Raw genomic sequence first — 17,637 nt, forward strand, 5'->3', positions numbered from 1 at the left:
GGGGGGGGGGGGGGGGTAAAGATAGAGCGAGAAGAGTGGAATTAAGAGTCATAGGAAGAGATACGAGAAGATAATGGAAGGAAAAATTAACAAAGCGAAATAATTGCTCGTTTACATTCAGAAATATGATTAACCTCAAACGACACATCTACATATAGTCTGCATATGATTATATTATGAAAAGACTTAAAAGAAATGGAATTTGAAGTGTAATCAAAAGGTATTCTCCTCAAGATACTAAAACATCCCTGAGACAACTGACTGGTTGATATCTAGATTATTAAATAAACTTCCTGTCCATCTTTCTAGTGCCATTCGCAAGAGTCAAGAATGCCGGAAAATACAGATATAGCTTGCTGGACAATCAACAAATCGGTTTCTCTTCTGGAGCACTCATCTTCTCTCCGAAGCACGTATCCCCTGCAGCATCCCCTCTCGCTAAGAGAAGCATCCTTTTATTGGCCTCTTATCTCTCGTGATGATTCACCAGGCCTGTAATGGCGAGAAAGAAGCAGAGTAAGAAGAGAACCTGATGCTTGGAGTATAGAAGGTGAACAGGCAGGAGAAGGAGAAGGAGGAGGAGTCACGGAGGCATAAAGGAGAGGAAAAAAAAAGCAAGAACATGGGTAGAGACGAAAAAGACGAGTAAAAATAAGAAGGAAAAAAAGGAGCAAGAAACGCTCGGGAGCTACGGGGAGAATAAAGAGAATGGAAAAGCCTTGCGGTCGTACCTATACCGAGTGTACCAAGGAAGATGGCCGATTTGCGAGATGCAACGACAGCTCTGAAGTGGAAACGGTCGTGTCCATAGTCAGAGCCAGTACGAGCCTGTTGACCGGGCTTTGAACCCTGTTCTCCTGGAGTACTACGTCGTCGTACTACGAGGGCGAGAAGCGTACGCCATTGGTCGACCGGTACCACAAGTTCAAGAGTCCTGACCAACCTCCTTCAGGAGATAAAGCTAGAAATTACAAAAGATCCTGTGTACATACACATCTACACATGGACGCCTAGTGCACTCGACTAATATAATCTACAGATTAAACAACAGTTTTAACACGCGAGATATTGTTACAATCTTAACCTCAAAAAAAGAACAAGGTCACCTTTACCATAATGGAATATCCCCACAGAGGTCCAAAACATATATATCATCCATTGACTAAATATTAGAGTAGACTTTTTATTGCGTCATAATAACCAGATAGTACGGTTGATCTGTAGTTCAATATCGTTAGAAAGCAAATACCGTGAAAAGTCAGTGAAGCGTCCCACCACGAAATCAGGACAACATAACGGATTTGTTAGCACGTGAGCTGATCCCCCATTGGTTGGTGATTCGCTGTGCAGCATACTGGTATACGACGCGTACACCGTATGATATTTACCATACTATGTATACATATAGAATGTACAGTGAAGCCAACAAGTATTGGAGACTTGCGTATGTTGTGCATGGCACAATACATTATACTAGAGCATAGACTATATGAGTAGGTACTTAGTCACGTCGTAAACACGGTGCATAGAATGTATCAGGAATCACGTATAAGCATTAATAGCCATCCTGAAATCAGCCGACCAACTTGCAACTGCTGGCATGTCCGAGTAGTCGAGGTAGGGAAGTCGAGGATGGCGAAGAGGAAGCATACAGTGAGGGCAGAGAGAGTCACCGCTGGATGAGATGGTGCAGAGGGACAGAGGAGTAACAGAGGACCGTTGCACTGACCGGGCTTTGAACCCGCTATGTGGTAAACAACAGGTACATTGCACCCTTGGCGATTTGCAAGAGAAGCCAAAGAGATGCACCAGCCCGTTGGTTGGGATTCTACACCTATGCACGTAGGAAGACGCACTGCGTGGATTGACAGCCCTGAAGTTGGTTCAGGTGGTTTAGAAGTTCAAGAAACTTTTATCACTGAGAATCGCGTGTGGATGCACTTTTACAAAGGTGACTGGCTCTTGCCAATGGATTTGCAGAATTACTGTAATTAAAGTATAGGAAATGATTATTAAGGAAGTTTACCTGTTTCTACGTAAGAAATGACTGAGGATGAAATGGTTTCTTGTTTGGACTAGACAAACGGAAATAAAATGGCGTCCTTTGATCGGCTGCTCTCGTGATGATTTTCAAAGCTTGACGTGACAGGATTGAATTCTCAGCTTCTCTTGGCAGACAATACCATACGCCACACTACGAATTCTTTGGGAACTTTTCAAGCGTGCATGCGTAGTTCGTACGTGGGATTATTATGTGTGTGGGTTAATTCCGTGGCGACGGTAATGGTGCCATGGTTAGCATGGCGGTGACAGCCTCTTACGAACCAGGCGCGCGGACGAACTGCAGAATAATAAACAAACGATAAACCGATGCAGGAATGCCAAGAGCGGGTTATCTGTTTGGCGTCGATCGTCTTTCTACGCGATTTCTGTATCTCGCGCCTTGCGCCGTGACGCCCTGTAACCGTTGTTGCGAGCTCGACCGTGGCCACGCCGTAAATCGTAATAAACGGTACGGCCACGAAAATAAGACTACAGATCGGGGTAGGCGCATGCGCCCCACTTTCTGTAACGAGGAGATTCGGAAATGGCCGAAGTTGCGCGAAGCGTATCGCTTGTACGTCTATTACCTATATAACTGTGTATGTAACACGTATTACACCATGTATGAGAACACGTACGTATGAATGCGTAAAAATTCGCCACAGACACTTGTGCTTTGGATATATCAGACAATTTATCTTCTAGCCGTTTCGTAATCCCTTGTGTCCTGACGATAAGCTTAGAAGACAAAGAAACTGTTTCCATGGACAATTTTCCTCAATATAAATTAACCGAATTGCCATTTTCGAGTAGCCGCTGAACTGGTCAACAAATTTCCGGTAGTAAAAAAAGCATGTGACTGTGCCACTTCATTTACCGTATAACCACATAATACAGATGGCGTAATATGAAAACGGTAAAGAAACCCGGTTTATATTTTTTATTCCCACGGTAGATTGAAACCAAGAAAAACAGCTATTGGGCCGCATTAAAAATTTGGCAAAATCAGAAAAATAAAATAAAAGTCGTCAATTATTTCCTGTTCAATATCACGTAGCAAGACAGACTGCATGACTAGTGGGAATGATATGAAATTTTCGATATACTATTACTATATTTACTATATTTACTATTTATTTACTATTGATTACTATATTTTCATTAATTGCACCTAACACGTGCGACTGACTGTATATATGTACATGCAAGAGTTTTCCCGCGTTCGTATCATCTATCGTTGACTCGGTCGGCCATTTGTAAGTCCCGAGTGTTCTGAGCGGCCGTACGGGCGACGTTGCCTGCGCAGAATGCTCCGAACCGCTCTGCCGGCCACACGGAGTTATTTTATCTTTCTAAACACCCGGCAGGTAGTGAAGTTGTCCGTGGCGTCATTTAAAAAAATCCCTAGCACACCAACCAGACGATATAGAGACTTACGAATTTTTCCAAACTGTTCCGTGGAGCGCGAAGAAATTTTGAGAATTTTTTTACGTCCGTCACTCCAAACACGCCGACGCTATTAATTTTTAAAGCAGCGTGATTTTGTCAGTAACATTCTGGCAGCGCTATCTGCTCGACCGAGAATCGTTGTGGGCCGCCTAGAAGCGCTCGGCCCTCCCTGTTACCGACTATATTTTTAGTTCTCGCGTTCGCCGTCGCGGCGCTACTCTTATCAGCCTATATCGTGACGTATTTCTCAGTCTTCAGAACGTCCTGCCAATTCAGAATAGGACGCGACGAAGGGCAGAACTAATGAGTCGTGATATTTTTCGCCTATGGAATTTTCCATGTTACACAAACTGCGTAATAAAGATGTTACACACCTATATAAATAACACTGCGGACACGAAGCCAATGAATGTCAATAATTCGAAGAAACGTATACACGACTTCTATTAAATAATATTACGCTATTCAAACAAAGCTTTATTAAGGATTTAGACAAAATAGCTTTAGATGCTTCGAAAAATTCACGTGATTTCCCGTATTTGAATTTACGACAACCTCGCACGTTGACGCATGCGTCTCTGGTCAGTGTCGTGCACAATAAACAGGAAAGGCCGTCACTGTATTTACTCGAGGGACCCCGTATTCCAGCGTCGTCATTTTAATAATTGACGTCTACGGTGCCGAACGTCGAAACGATTCATTAAAGTAACAAGTAATTTAGAGCTCGTGAAACGACCAGTCGCGCAAAGTGCTAATTTCCTCTTTGATAATTTATAGGATATTACATATAACGATATATACAAGAAACTCTCAACCATTCACGGATCAAATACATAACGTGAATCTCACCCAAAGTTTCGATGAGAGGTCAAATTAAAAAGTCGAATGGATTGTCAACCCATATTTCACATAAATCTTAAAAAATTATTATATATCATTGGCAATTGATCCGTCGTATTATACGATATAATGTGTACACAGTACACGTATATCTATCTACATGGATATCAATCCTATCGAACCTATCTAATTATATGTGAACTGGCCTTTTTCCAAATGATTTACGACGCAACCAACACGTTTTCTACATCGGCTTCGGCATACCGCGGCACCTCGCTTTTGCGCATGCGCATTCGTTATTTAGGAATCCTGCCGATCGCCAGGGCCGAACCTCGACAGGACACTTCGACCGGAGTACCAGGACGGGGTCTACAGACAACCGAATATGAGCGCAAGGTCTAAAAATATTACCAGGCGTGCTGCGCCTAGCAACAGTCGTTGCATAGAGACCGAGCTGTACGCTGTTTGCTCAACGAGGAGGTAACCATTGAATTTTACTGTTCTACCAAATTAACAATGCGCAGCCAAAACAAATACAATCAAAGATCGGTATTACGTTTCGTTATTAGACTATATAAAAAAATCTATAAATTTTTTAATTCTCATTATTTAAAGATTATTCAAACACATTTGAGTTAAGTACACCTTGAGATACCTATTCTAGAAAAATTTAGAAGTATTTATTTTTTTTCTAAATTCGACTGAGTCCGTGCATATACAATATACATTCTCGTGGTGTGTCGAAAGGACTGTGAAATTTGTAATTCTAGACACATAATCCCGCCAGTCGAGTGTCACTCGTGGTATTAAGGAGCCTTCACACAGTAGACATATACATACGTGCACTATCCTATAGGTGAAATGGTTTATGTACACTGGGTATGGAGAACACTTAAAGATCAATATAGATTCACGTTCATAGGTCCGGGAGGATGGTCTACAATAAGAAAAAAAAAATTTAATATATAATTTTGAAGCTCTACAAGTTCCGTGTAACGATATATCCATCGATATGGATACCATCACAGACAATCAGAGACTGATCCGTATATAAAGTATACAAAATTATGCAAGATACGGAAGTCTGCTGTCAGGCTTGATGCCAAATCGAGTTACTGGCCCCTCCTATCGCATTAATCAATTCCGCCAAGCACACCCTCTTACGTAGAATAATTTTGAAAAAAAAATCAAGAAACGCCACTTCTTTAAACGCGATAAAAAAGCAATGCGCAAAAGACAACGGTCGACTGATTGCTATTGAAACATCTACACAGGTACCTACCTGCCACAGGTATGTGGTACAAAAGCCTCGAGAGGCTTTTCGATTCAAGGAACGACCGTTAAACCACAAAATCCGTCAGATTGTGTCCCTTGGGTTGTATATTCCCGAAGCCGGACAAGATACAAAAGAAATACAAGAGAGATCATTATAGCAAAGACAAAGTACATAAATACATACATAGTAAGGTGCTTCCTGCGAAGACAGAGATTTGCAGAGGCTTCGAGATATTCATAAAGTTGGTGCACCTGCTCTACTCCTATACTTATAACAGTCTAACCAATCTTTAAAATTTACCAATAAACGTATCACAGGCACCTTCACACGTACCTCTGGCGCACCTGCTGCTTCCGCGATGCACAATCCACTTGCAAACTCTAGGTCCACATGAAATCCGTTCCAGCGATGAAAACCCTAAAAAAACGTAAATTCGAAGAATTTTCCCTGACGGGGCATCGTACATACACAATGCATTGGTACCGGACGTCGCTGGATAAAATTAGGTTATCAGGTATTTTAATATCCGGTTCCGTTCTGCCAGAGAAATAAGTTTCCCCAGCATCGCTGAAAACGTGTATAAAAATTCTCCAAGTCTACGCACGTAGCACACACGATCCAATTTTTTTTCGTTCTCTTGTACACTATCATACAATTAGTAGATAAAGAGTGACCATGGCCTTTTATACAAACTTCTCTTAACATACCCTGGGCACCACGTAACCGGCGTACCACCGTTAATAAATTTATTGTTTGGCAGCCGATAACGCGCGCATAATTGTACCCCGGGGAAGAAATGGCTACAGAGACGCAAGATAATGCGAATTCAAGGACTGCGTAAAGTTGCAGGCTGCGCGCGCATACCGTAACTGTCGGAAGCCACCGGCGTCGTGCAGCCAGGCTTGCCTAGAGATGGATACGAGGCAAATCGCAGAGAACGGTTTTTTATTTGGGATGGAAAGAAAATTGAGATATTCGCCAATGTATTCTTAATTCACTTTTTTTTTTTTTTTTCTTTAATAAACAATAGCATGGTATTTACTCATGTAGGTTAGTTTCTTTTGTGTTTAGACTCTCTTACAGTTATATTATATATTGCCTATGTAATCTATAGTGTCCGTTACATATACTATTTATGCAATTGTGTTGTTGTTGTTGTTGTCGTTACACTACGAACTTCCAATCGGAAGGCGGCTGTCGTTCAAAAATCAATTCACTGGGTGTTTGTTTTTCCGCTTTTTTTTTTTCTCATTTCCTTTTTTCTTTTCTCACAGTCGACAACAATCGTCTCCTTTCACTTGCTCGCACGCATTGTTACCCTTACCGTACGCTTACTCTGTAACGCGTCTCTCTCACGCCTTTATTACCTTACGTACGCATAATAACACACGCATTCACGCGCGCGCACACATTTACTCCAAGGGTCCGTACAATACGTTACGATTGGTCTAAGTCTAATTATACGTTAAAAAGTACAGGCTAAGTTATGTTTACTGAGATCATACTAATACATCACAGGGTTACATAGAACGTAAGTTTTTGCTATATTTTTTTTCCTCTTTCTCGTTTTCGACTTCGCACATAACTTTTTCTTGCTCCTTGTAACGGGTCGCGGCGGGTAAAAGTGTCCGACGTCCGTCGCGTCGTCACAATTTTATACTACGGTCGCGACTTGAGCGTCGTGAGAGAACATACAATTTTCTATTCACGTTGTACACGGTTGTATCTACGTATAACGTTGTCGCGCGTTTCTCTGCATGTTTACATGATTTTATCTATTGTTTCTTTTTTTCTTCTTCTCTTCGCTTCGGAGAATCGCCATAAACAAATTAACTTTATCGAGGAATCGTTATCGTTATTACTATTAAGAATTTGAACTCTTTCTGTGCTTTAGGTATATAGACTTCTTTGACTTTCCGCAGTGCTTTCATTTTCTATTTTTTCCTCTTTCTGCTCTTTTGATTTTGAGATTCGACGATCGATCCGAATTTTGACACTCCGCGTCACGCGAGATCGCTTAAAGGATAGCTCTGTAACCACCAGTCGTATTTTTGGGTTATAATCTAAAAAAAAAAGACCAAGAATCATAGAAAGAAACAATATGACAATATATTAGAAGCTGCATAAAAACGGGATATACAAAAAAATAAAAGAAAATGATCAACAGCTACCATTAAAATCGTAAGACTGCATCAAGACACACGTATTTATGATTTAAATTTATTTTTATAAAAAAATGAAGGTGGTCGACTCAAAAATTTGTACAAATTCCATTTCTTTTTATTTGCCGGACTTTATTTACTTTTCACTGTTATCGGTCGTCAGCTTATCTCGTCCTTTCGCGCAAAACACAAAATATTTTTTAAAATAAAAAAAAAAAGAGATAATTCATCACCAGTCCTTGGTCGCATGACCGTTCGAAATTGCAGCCTTTGTAGCCACTGCGCTATATCTCATGGCAAACGTTTACACGACGTCGACGTAACGTCAAGACATTTCTTTTATACAGTAGTCGGGGAAACACTTGTTTAACGTGGATCAAAATATTTCAGCACTCGTCCATTGGGCGAGCGAATTCGATCACGAAAGTGCGTACGCGTATGAAAGCGATGCGACGGCTGAAAGTCACGAGAAGCAAGAGAGCTTCGCTCGGTTTTCGTGTTTCGAAAATTCGCGCTGTGCCGAATAAATGATTTCTTAGAAGCAACCGCCAAACGAAGGGAGTTCGATTTTTTAAATTTATTTTATTAGAGCGATCCGACCAATCACCCTGAACGCGTAATCAAAGATAGGTAATTAAGGTATAGAATTGGGATTAAAAACAGGAATAGAAGACTGACAGTGTGTAGGTATATTTTCATTTTTTTCTTTTCTTTTTCCCTTAAGAACGATTATATCGAACTGCGGAAGAAAAAATACTCGAATTTGTTTCGAGTGCCTCCCCTCCCCTTCGCGGTTAAACGTAAAATTCCATAGTCTCGCAGGATAATTACGGTCTATCGTTAAAGGACACTTTAAAGGCGAAGGACGGTGAAAGGTTTCATTAATTAAAAAAAAAAAAAAAAAGGTACGAAGAAGTAGTGGCTGAAACGTATTAGAAGAGTAGAGAGTACGAAAGAAATAAAAGAAAAATCAAGGGATGATGATTTGGCATCGGCTGTACTTTCACAATGTCGTACAGGAGATCAATGCTTAAACTCTTGGGTAACGAACTATACCTACTTCACATCTCATTTGCTCTCGGAACTGATTTCCATCCCGGTTACGTGCACGGATACCAACAATCGTGTGACAATGGTCAGCGAGGCTTGTGAGTTTCGAGTAAGGTATGAATATATAAAAAAAAATTCTAAAAAAAAAAAGAGTTCCAAAAACGCGCGCATAGCGGGTAAATTTTGATTTTTACTCCAAAAGAATCTTGAAAAAGTCGCGTGTTAAATGCCGAGTCTTTGTTTTCACTTATTCGTCCCAATAAAATCTAATGGAATATCAAATTTCAAAAATGATCCTGTTCCACGAACAAACCCGAAGTTACAGGTTAAAAACCGTCTCCGACCTGAACGTCACCTGTTAGAGTGCGTTGGTACAACCTCGGGTACCATTTTGAAATGTAAATTCACAAAAGGGATAATAAGAACAGACACTCGAATTATTGACGATTTTTCTATAATTATTTTGTCATCGTAACCGCGACGCTGATTCTCCTTGTAGGTGCAGAAACTGTACGGATAAGTGAACGTGACGAAACGCGTACTAAAACGTGTTCAGACGTGTCTACCGCGTGACTCACTGAGCTTCGACGCAGACTGGAGGCTCGAGATCCAGCTTCCGTCGAAGCGATGCACGATAAAACTCACGAACCTCGGCGTACGAGACGATCGTCGGATCCGGCAACCTTTCGATAATAGCACGAGCCATCCTCTTGGGTGTCCTCTTTCCAACGTGAATGCACGTCAGACATTGAACGAATGGACGAATCGTCGTATGTGTAAAGAAATACATTGATAGATACCTAGAGGATGGCTTGTATCATTAAACTTGTATCAATAATAAGAAATCATGATCGTGCGCGACCAATCTCAACGGTCCAAAGACCAATAGATACATAGAAATACATAAACTCTTCCTTAACCTAAATCAGTTACTTAAAACTAACCTGTAATTTTGTGTGCTCAGTGTTCAATGTGTCCGATGAAATGTGATAACAGTGAGTTGTAAGGCGTACGGATTGCGAGCATGTGTAGTTGTGCGCTAGACGATAACTAAGTAAGGAGGTTGGTTTTCGCGCATGCGCGTGAATACACATAACAAAGTCCGTACACCTTACAACACAATATGCATTGTTTTGGTGTTGATCGTGTTTACAGTGTGACTGTTAAGAAAACAAACGAATAATATATTACAATAAATTTTGGACAACTTATCTACGCTAATTTCTTTAGCCTAAGACAAAGAAACGTTTATCCTAAATGAAAATTTGACAACTGGGATTATCTCTCTCGTCTAGCACTGCACGCGTCAAATGTAAATAAGTCGCGCGTTCGAAACATGGCGCACGCGCAAACGGCACGTAGCAGCTTCACGACGAGGAAAAAGATGAAGAAGGAGAATAAAGGAGTAGGTACCACTCGTACGAATAGGGAAGATGAAGTATAGTGAGCCGTCTGGATGGACGAATGGTATGGTGACTGTCTGTCTCTATATATACGTAGAAAGTCAGCGTCGAGTGGGGTGGGATGAATTTTCATGGCGAGTGCGCATGCGCCGATAGCTTCAAGATGGCCGCGCGTCCGAAAACACAGTCGCCACGGGGTCTCTCCTCGTTCGCTACCTTTTCTGACGTAATTTCGTAAACGGCGTCCTCTCGTGCGCGCGCGCGCTCAAACAAACACCACAGGCGGATAAAAAGAAATCTACATGAAATGGCACAGCCAAAGGACCTCGCACTTATTAACACAATAACAAAAGGTCCCGTACCCTTCCCGTGGTAGGGATAAGAAGGGAGAAAGAAAGAAAAAAAAAAAAAAAAAAAAAAAAAAAAAAAAAAAACAAACAAATATATATATGTATAATGAGGCGCGTATCTGGGGACCACTAAAAACAAACAACACATCGTACTAGCGTATTTCTTTGTTACTCTGTTGTGTCTCTGTGCGTATCTCTTCCCCCTTTCGCACTGTGTTTTTCTTTCCTCCTTTTTTTCTCCTTCTCCGATTCCGACATATTAGTAAAATATGCATATATGTATGTGCACGCGACGAAGAGAAACGGGGCCCCTTAGCTGCGTATCTGGCCTGCGTTACGTGAAATCTTCTCAGGAGGCTCCACCGCCATGCTCTTCGCTGAGCCGTTTAGCGCACGCTTGCGGCTCTTCATGTAGTCTGTAACAAACAAACGTAGTGGCTCGTATACATTATGTCCCATATCTTGGCTGACGATAAACTGACGTTAGATCCGCCGAGCGTCGCTTCTCGAACGGATTAAGTAATAAGGCGCAGTTCGCTGGGCCCACATTACCAACTGGATTATCGTCAGGGCACCACGGGGTAAATTGATAAGGTCCCGCGTGGGCCCTGATTCGACAATATTACATTGAGCATATACGTGTAACATGGGTGAACAAGCAGAGGGACTACGACGTGGGTCTCAACGGTAGCGTCTGGGACGTGGACTTTATCGTTCACCAGTAATGCGCCTGTTAATCTCGTTGACTGTGACGTCAGTCAAGAGTGCAGTCAATTCTTGACCTCGCTCGTGAGCATGGTAATCCATGAGACTATCAGAAACTTGGATTGGTCGTAACATTTCTAAGAATAACAAACCAGATGACATCCTACATAGGACCCATCTAAATGTCGATAAAACGTCAGAGATCAGCGGTCTCGCAAGAAATAAGATCATCCAAAAGAAGCGGATGAGAATTGAGTAAGTTCAGCGTGCGTCTGATCATATACAAATTCAACGATAGGTTATGTTTCTAGGTCCGTTCGAACGATCACTACCACTTTCCAGGAATACTGAAAGATTTTTTGGACACTCCTGAACGCCATTACCTGCACTCGAGTTTCGTATTATATACCACGTTATATTATACATAGAGCAAGGAATGCGCATAGACTTCGTAGTAATCCAAGGGGATCGCCTGAGGCGCGGTGATTTCGAAAGCCCTATTACGTTTCGAAATGGCTGTTACCCACGTAAGGCCGAAGGAAAGTGGCTCGACTTTTTCACGCGAACAAGTCAGAGAAAAGTGCGGTACACATTTCCTTCAAATAATTCTGCCCAACGGGGCTCGTCTTTAAATATTTTTTTCTTTTCGTTATTACCATCCAATCGTCAAATTTTTCATATAGACCCACGTTCAAGCTAACTCCCGCGCCTATTCTACACCTAATGTACAAACTGTATAGACTTTCTATATCTATATGCATCAGTTTATATACAAATACGTGTACCGCGAGTCACTGAGAACAAACATCTGGCAATGGCTGCTGCTTGACTGACCGATGCCTCGCCAATACATATATGTATATATACATACATATATACGTATAAGCCAACACAAAAAAGAATTACCGTGTAAGATCGATCGATTAGACTGACTGAACGCGATGGCGACATTGTGGTCGTCGGTTACGCACGTTAGTAGTATTTTTCAACGTTGTGGATCACTACGTAATGATTCACACTGCAATAACAATAATAACGAGCGACAGTGGTGATAGTAGTAATAACAATAATAATGGAAACGTATTACTGTCAGCAGCAGCAGTGATAGTCAGTATACGAGTACTTGTCACAGTCTCTACGTGTAACGGTCGCGTGTCGCGAACGTGTCGTCGACGTGGGACCCCATCGAAAAATGTCATTGTCATGAGCGAGGGGATGACGTGGTGGATACCCTACGCACGGGGGCAAAGGGGGTGTGGTGGGTACATGGAATGACGGTCTCAAAAGTTTGGACATCTGCCACGATTTTTGAAACCTCGTCGATTTTACCCGAAAGGGTGACAACGAGCCACGCGACCAGCAGCCATTGTTACAATGCAGTCGGCAGATTCACGTAAATCGAATAAGTCAATATCTGGGTAAGACCTGACAGTTCGATATATCGATCCAACGATTTATTTTTACAGCGGTAACTTTACCGTCTACTTCGAGCGACGTCTGCGGCAGCTACTGGTACTACTGGGAAAAACAAATCTACGAAATGCCTACACTACGACGACGAGTCTCTAAGAACCATCTGTATGCACTACATTTTTTTTCTGTTCTACGATCAATAATCGATACACGTATTTTTGACATTGATCCATCGGGACATCACCGGCCTGAGGACATACGTAGGATGTCCCGAGACAATTGTCGAGTCATGCAATGCAATATTTGAAGCTCGAAGTGCGACCAAACGAACGAAGACCACGCTAAGTTTCATCCTCGTGTCGATGCAATGTGCTTACGTGCCTTTTGATACGTCGGAGAGCCAATTTTAATCTAATTCGCGCAGTTCTAAAGGCTTTAATTTTAAAAGGCGACTAAGGCTACACTCGTATCACTACTGGATTCCCACCCCGTGGACTCGTGGAAAATCCATTATCCCAACAGCTGATACCCCCATGCATGCGCTCACCCTTTCACCCCTCTGTATTTCGGTCCCCTCGCGCGTTGAGGATGACTACAAGGGTAAGGGCAGCAACCCCATATGGGACATAACAGCTGACCACGTTCTCATTAATAAAGTACGTTAGAAAAAGCTGCCGCAGCCCCCGCGCGACTTTACGGCCTACGTGCTACGAGACTCCTGGGCTTTATCCCGTTACGGGATGGTATAGTACGTTACACTGAAATTCCTATTTTACCAGTACCCATTGGTTCGCCATAACGTTATTGTCAGGATTTAACAGGGCTTTTCATACTTTCCTCGTGTGCGCGTAGAAAGTCTAGAGGTACCTACGTGGAAAGCTCCATGACATTTTAAAATATACAGGGCGTGCTTCATGCTTTTACACGCTACATATGTACGGTCAAAGCTCTTTGACCGTATTTCTTTGACCGTACTTCTTTTTATTCCTTCTTGCAGTAAATTACATATATACATATTATTCGCGTTTACACCTGATACATCCTGTACATCACGAACGCACTGATTTTTACGTTTTTCTGAATAATAATCAAGACACGCGAACCCGGCTGCTACTGCATAACGGAACGTTAACGTTCCGCTTAGTACGTGGTTTTTTTTTAAAATTCTTTGTATTAATAATAGACGCTGCTAATGCGACTGTAATTTCTGAAGGCATAGTTATATGTGCTGCGGATACATGTTACTCTTTTGAATTTTATCTTTCGATTTTCTTACACCCGTATAACGACAATCCGATGTTAACTAGTATCTTGTAAGTTTTAGACTTCACGTACAGTAAAATGGAACTTGCTTGTCTCTAATGGAAAATTAGTGTTGGTATTGGCTCTTATTATTATTATTATTTTTTTTAAGTAAGTTCGAAAGCGGTCTAATGATTATTTGATTAATTTTTGTTTTTATGTTAAATAGGAATTTAATGATCTTTTTTATCTGCCCTTTCCTTTACGCGATGGGAATACGAAGCGGAGCTTTTTTGATGCATTGGATGCCAAACGAAAAATGTAAACACAAACCTCGCGATTATGCGGTTCGTACGGATATATATATATATAATCATTACATTTCTCCTTATGCAGGGTGTCCCAGAATAAGAAGATATGGAGTAAGCCATCAAGCAGAAGAAGAAAATTTAAAAGAAAAAGTCATTAGCCATTTTTTTATCAAGCTTTTCTCTTACAGTTATAAACATTTAAAGCTAGCCCATCGACGCGCGGCCGTTGAGCATCCAAGAACGCGGTAAGTGGGAACAGCGGGTACAGCCGTGGATGGATTCGCTGGCTTTAATTGTTTATAACTTTAAGAGGAAAGCTCGGTAAAAAATGAATCAGGATTTGTTTCAGGTTTTCCAAGTCTACTTCATGGTGCACTCAATATCTTTAAAGTCTGGGGCACCCTGTGCACATGTGTCCATGTATATACGTATATATATATAGATTAGGATTACAACGTCACGTCCAGAAATAGTTGCGTCGCGTGGGAGGTGCACGTCGAGTAATAATAAAGGAAAATCGAATAGACTATGGGGTAATGAAGATGGCCGTCTGTCAGGTATAAATACAAACGAAAGTTCAACGAGTGGAAAAAAGAAAAATGCAGAAAAAGTACCCGATTCTTTGAGAAAATCTACATGGGGGTAAGAAATGGTCGTACTTTTTCTTTTCAAGTTCACTCGGACCCATGTTTGTAGGAACTCTATGAGTCTTGGAAGTTAATTTTTTAAGACTGAAAATGACACAAGTAAATATTTTTTTTTGTTACGCGGAACAAGAGTTATGACGGACATGAATATCAATTGGTATTAAAGACGAGAATAAAGCGAAACAGCAGATAATGGTAAAATGAAGTGGTAAATAGTAAGTGACACAGTCCAAAGGCTCTTCCGTCACAATCGAAACAGTGGTAAGGTCACACAGCTGCAAGTACGACGACATTCCCGTGTCGCATTATTACTTAAATTGCACTCGTGACGGTAAACACCGAATTCTAAATTGTGAGTGATGACCGTTTAAATCGGCGAATTGGATTGACCTAGACGGGACGTCGTATTCATCGTATGCAAGGAGTTATGGATTCGCTTGATCCTATAAGCACTCGAAGGACTTTTCAAATAATACTACAGACCTAATGCGAATTATAATATGCGAATATACTGCTTTGCACATTATACTTGTGCACTAAATACGTATTAGAAGAAATAACGTGCAAGTATGCGTAACCAGGTTGAAAAATTGTCTTACCGGTAATAGAGGACTGTTTTCTAGCTGATACCGGTAATATCGGCGTGGTAGGTTCCTCCGGGACACAAGACTTCTTCTCGTTGCTCTCAGACAGGACAGGATCTTCTGGGGTGGTTTCAATGGTACGTGCACCAATCTCAGGAACCCTTGGCTCCTGGGGTGGAGTCCTCTCAGACTTCCTCGAGGTGTTACCGCTGACAGAGAGTGCAGTATCCGCACGGCGTAGCCTCGGAGATACACTCGAGGATTTCCTTGGTGTACCCGGTGCATGTTTCCTTAGGTAAGGCATGCCGCGCAACGCGTATGGTTCCGGGACTACGTCCTGGGATGTTACTATCTCCCATGTATATTGGGAATTGCTCCTGGGCAGTTCCAGATGAAAATCAAAACCCCACTTATCAGCATCCAGCCGAGATTGAGCCTTGAGCTCCCTCTCCGCCAAAGCTTTGGCAGCGGCATGGTCAACGGGCCCAAATAGGTCCCTGCGGATACGTGCCACGGCAGCCTGGCTTGGCACGGCACGAGCACCCCCCAGGTTGCGACTCATTTCCGTCATCATCGCCGGATTCAGCACCCTCGCGCTCATATTTCGACGCCTGGCTAGAGTACGCCTCTTCCTCGTCGACGGCGTTCTGGCCTCGCGTTCACCAAGTCTCTTCCTCGCCCTCACAGAAATCACAGACACCCCCTGGTGCGCACTTCTGCCTGTAGTAGCTCAGACGAACTTAATGCGATTCTGAACAATATCCTTGTACAGAAACCTGTTCATCAGGAAGGTATATATCTTCTTAATTCTCAACTGCGTCCTATGGGTATTACGTAATTGATTCAAGCTTTAGGTGATGATGCCAAGAAAATATCAGTAGCTTCAGCAGCTACCTCAATTCTTGTGATCCAGTGTACGGTTCTGGTCAAAAGATGTTCGAGTTCTCAGTATAAGCCCGCGGCTTGGAACGAGTGAAAACTACTGCGCCGTATCTCTGCGCAGCTTATTACACTATTCGAAAATGTCGGCGAGCACGAGGTCGCGCCGTTTCGCGGGATACTTGGCTCGACACAGTAAAGTTGAGATAGGAACACCTCCTAGCGTCCGTAGAATTTCAGGATTGTGCCAGCCAGTCTCCTGGATCGTGGATGAGAAAGTAGTCGGCCGTAGTTGAGCACACAGTCAAAAGTCTCAACGAAATATTTTCGGAGCGCGACTCAAACGAGTTGTGGAACTGGCAACGTTGCACGCACTGTGCGTACGCACACTAGACTAGAAGATAGCGCGGTTAAGTTAGTTCGAAAACAAACTGTTCCTCCTGCACTTACAGCACACTCGTATGTTCATTCCAGTATCAATATATTTCGAAAACACACCGCCTAACTATTCTCTCTCACAGAAAACATTCGACTTACGAGGCCGCGCTGCCCGCGTGGAATCTCTACGCGGAGATGAGTAGCACGGCCGAGAAGATACGGCAACGCCGCACGCACTTGCGTGTGCGTCGGAGATGGAAGGCGATACGAAAATTTGGAATAACGACGTCGCCAACAGCAGCACGTTCACTAATCCTGTTATGAATCCTCATGGGCTCGTATCGGCACACTGGTGTAGTCTGGTGCATTCAAGAAAATACGAGATTTCCAATGAATTTTCAATGAGAATTCAACGAAAAAACTCGATTGCACACGGCCCGAACGTTTCAATATGCTTAGCGCGCGTCACAAACACTTTCTCCAGTTTTTAAATACAGGCTCTGCTTTGTTGTTAATGCACGATGGACACTTCCCGCCAACCGCAGTGACAGATACACACGTCGCACACGTCGAACGCGTCCTCGAGAGTGGCGAGAGCGCGCGTGTTTCCCGGGCGATCGTGGAACGGCGTTTGAACGGATTGCGTAGTAGTAGTTCGGTGCGGCGAGGAGCGCGGAGACGCGTGGCGTACGTGCGAAGCGCTCTCTGGCGACTGAGACGGTCCCTGCTATTTGCAAGCGTCCCTGTCTCGGTACCGCTCGGGTGACTTCGTCAAACTTCGGCTCGCTACACTCCTCGTTCCCTACCACGCCAAAGGAGTGTCCAAATAACCGCCACTTCCACGATATGCTTTACTCACTACAAGTGCTAGAACGCGCCACATTGAAACGTACTTCTTACGTTTT

General features: G+C 42.7%; 1 protein-coding gene and 1 long non-coding RNA gene across 3 annotated transcripts; both read right to left on the reverse strand.

Moving 5' to 3' along the window:
• Positions 1-100: 100 nt before the first annotated feature.
• On the reverse strand, positions 101-3,183 carry LOC112494219. The gene is made up of 3 exons (XR_003059458.1): positions 2,027-3,183; positions 732-961; positions 101-492 (listed from the first exon to the last, which is right to left on the reverse strand). It is a non-coding gene; the product is annotated as an uncharacterized LOC112494219 (long non-coding RNA).
• A 3,462-nt stretch (positions 3,184-6,645) lies between these two features.
• On the reverse strand, positions 6,646-17,464 carry LOC107266889. 2 transcript variants are annotated; one of them, XR_001537498.2, is made up of 3 exons: positions 15,491-17,464; positions 9,765-10,989; positions 6,646-7,671 (listed from the first exon to the last, which is right to left on the reverse strand). XR_001537498.2 is itself a non-coding variant. In XM_015737884.2 (2 exons), exons 1-2 carry the CDS (start codon positions 16,074-16,076, stop codon positions 10,886-10,888), a joined length of 690 nt encoding a protein of 229 aa, XP_015593370.1. In that variant the 5' UTR covers positions 16,077-17,464; the 3' UTR covers positions 6,819-10,885. The 2 variants fall into 2 exon arrangements, 1 of the variants encoding a protein (XP_015593370.1); XM_015737884.2 differs by having other exon boundaries at positions 6,819-10,989.
• Positions 17,465-17,637: the final 173 nt, after the last annotated feature.

This window comes from Cephus cinctus, unplaced genomic scaffold (assembly GCF_000341935.2).
Source record: "Cephus cinctus unplaced genomic scaffold, Ccin1 Ccin1_scaffold0330, whole genome shotgun sequence".
Lineage (NCBI taxonomy): Eukaryota > Metazoa > Arthropoda > Insecta > Hymenoptera > Cephidae > Cephus > Cephus cinctus.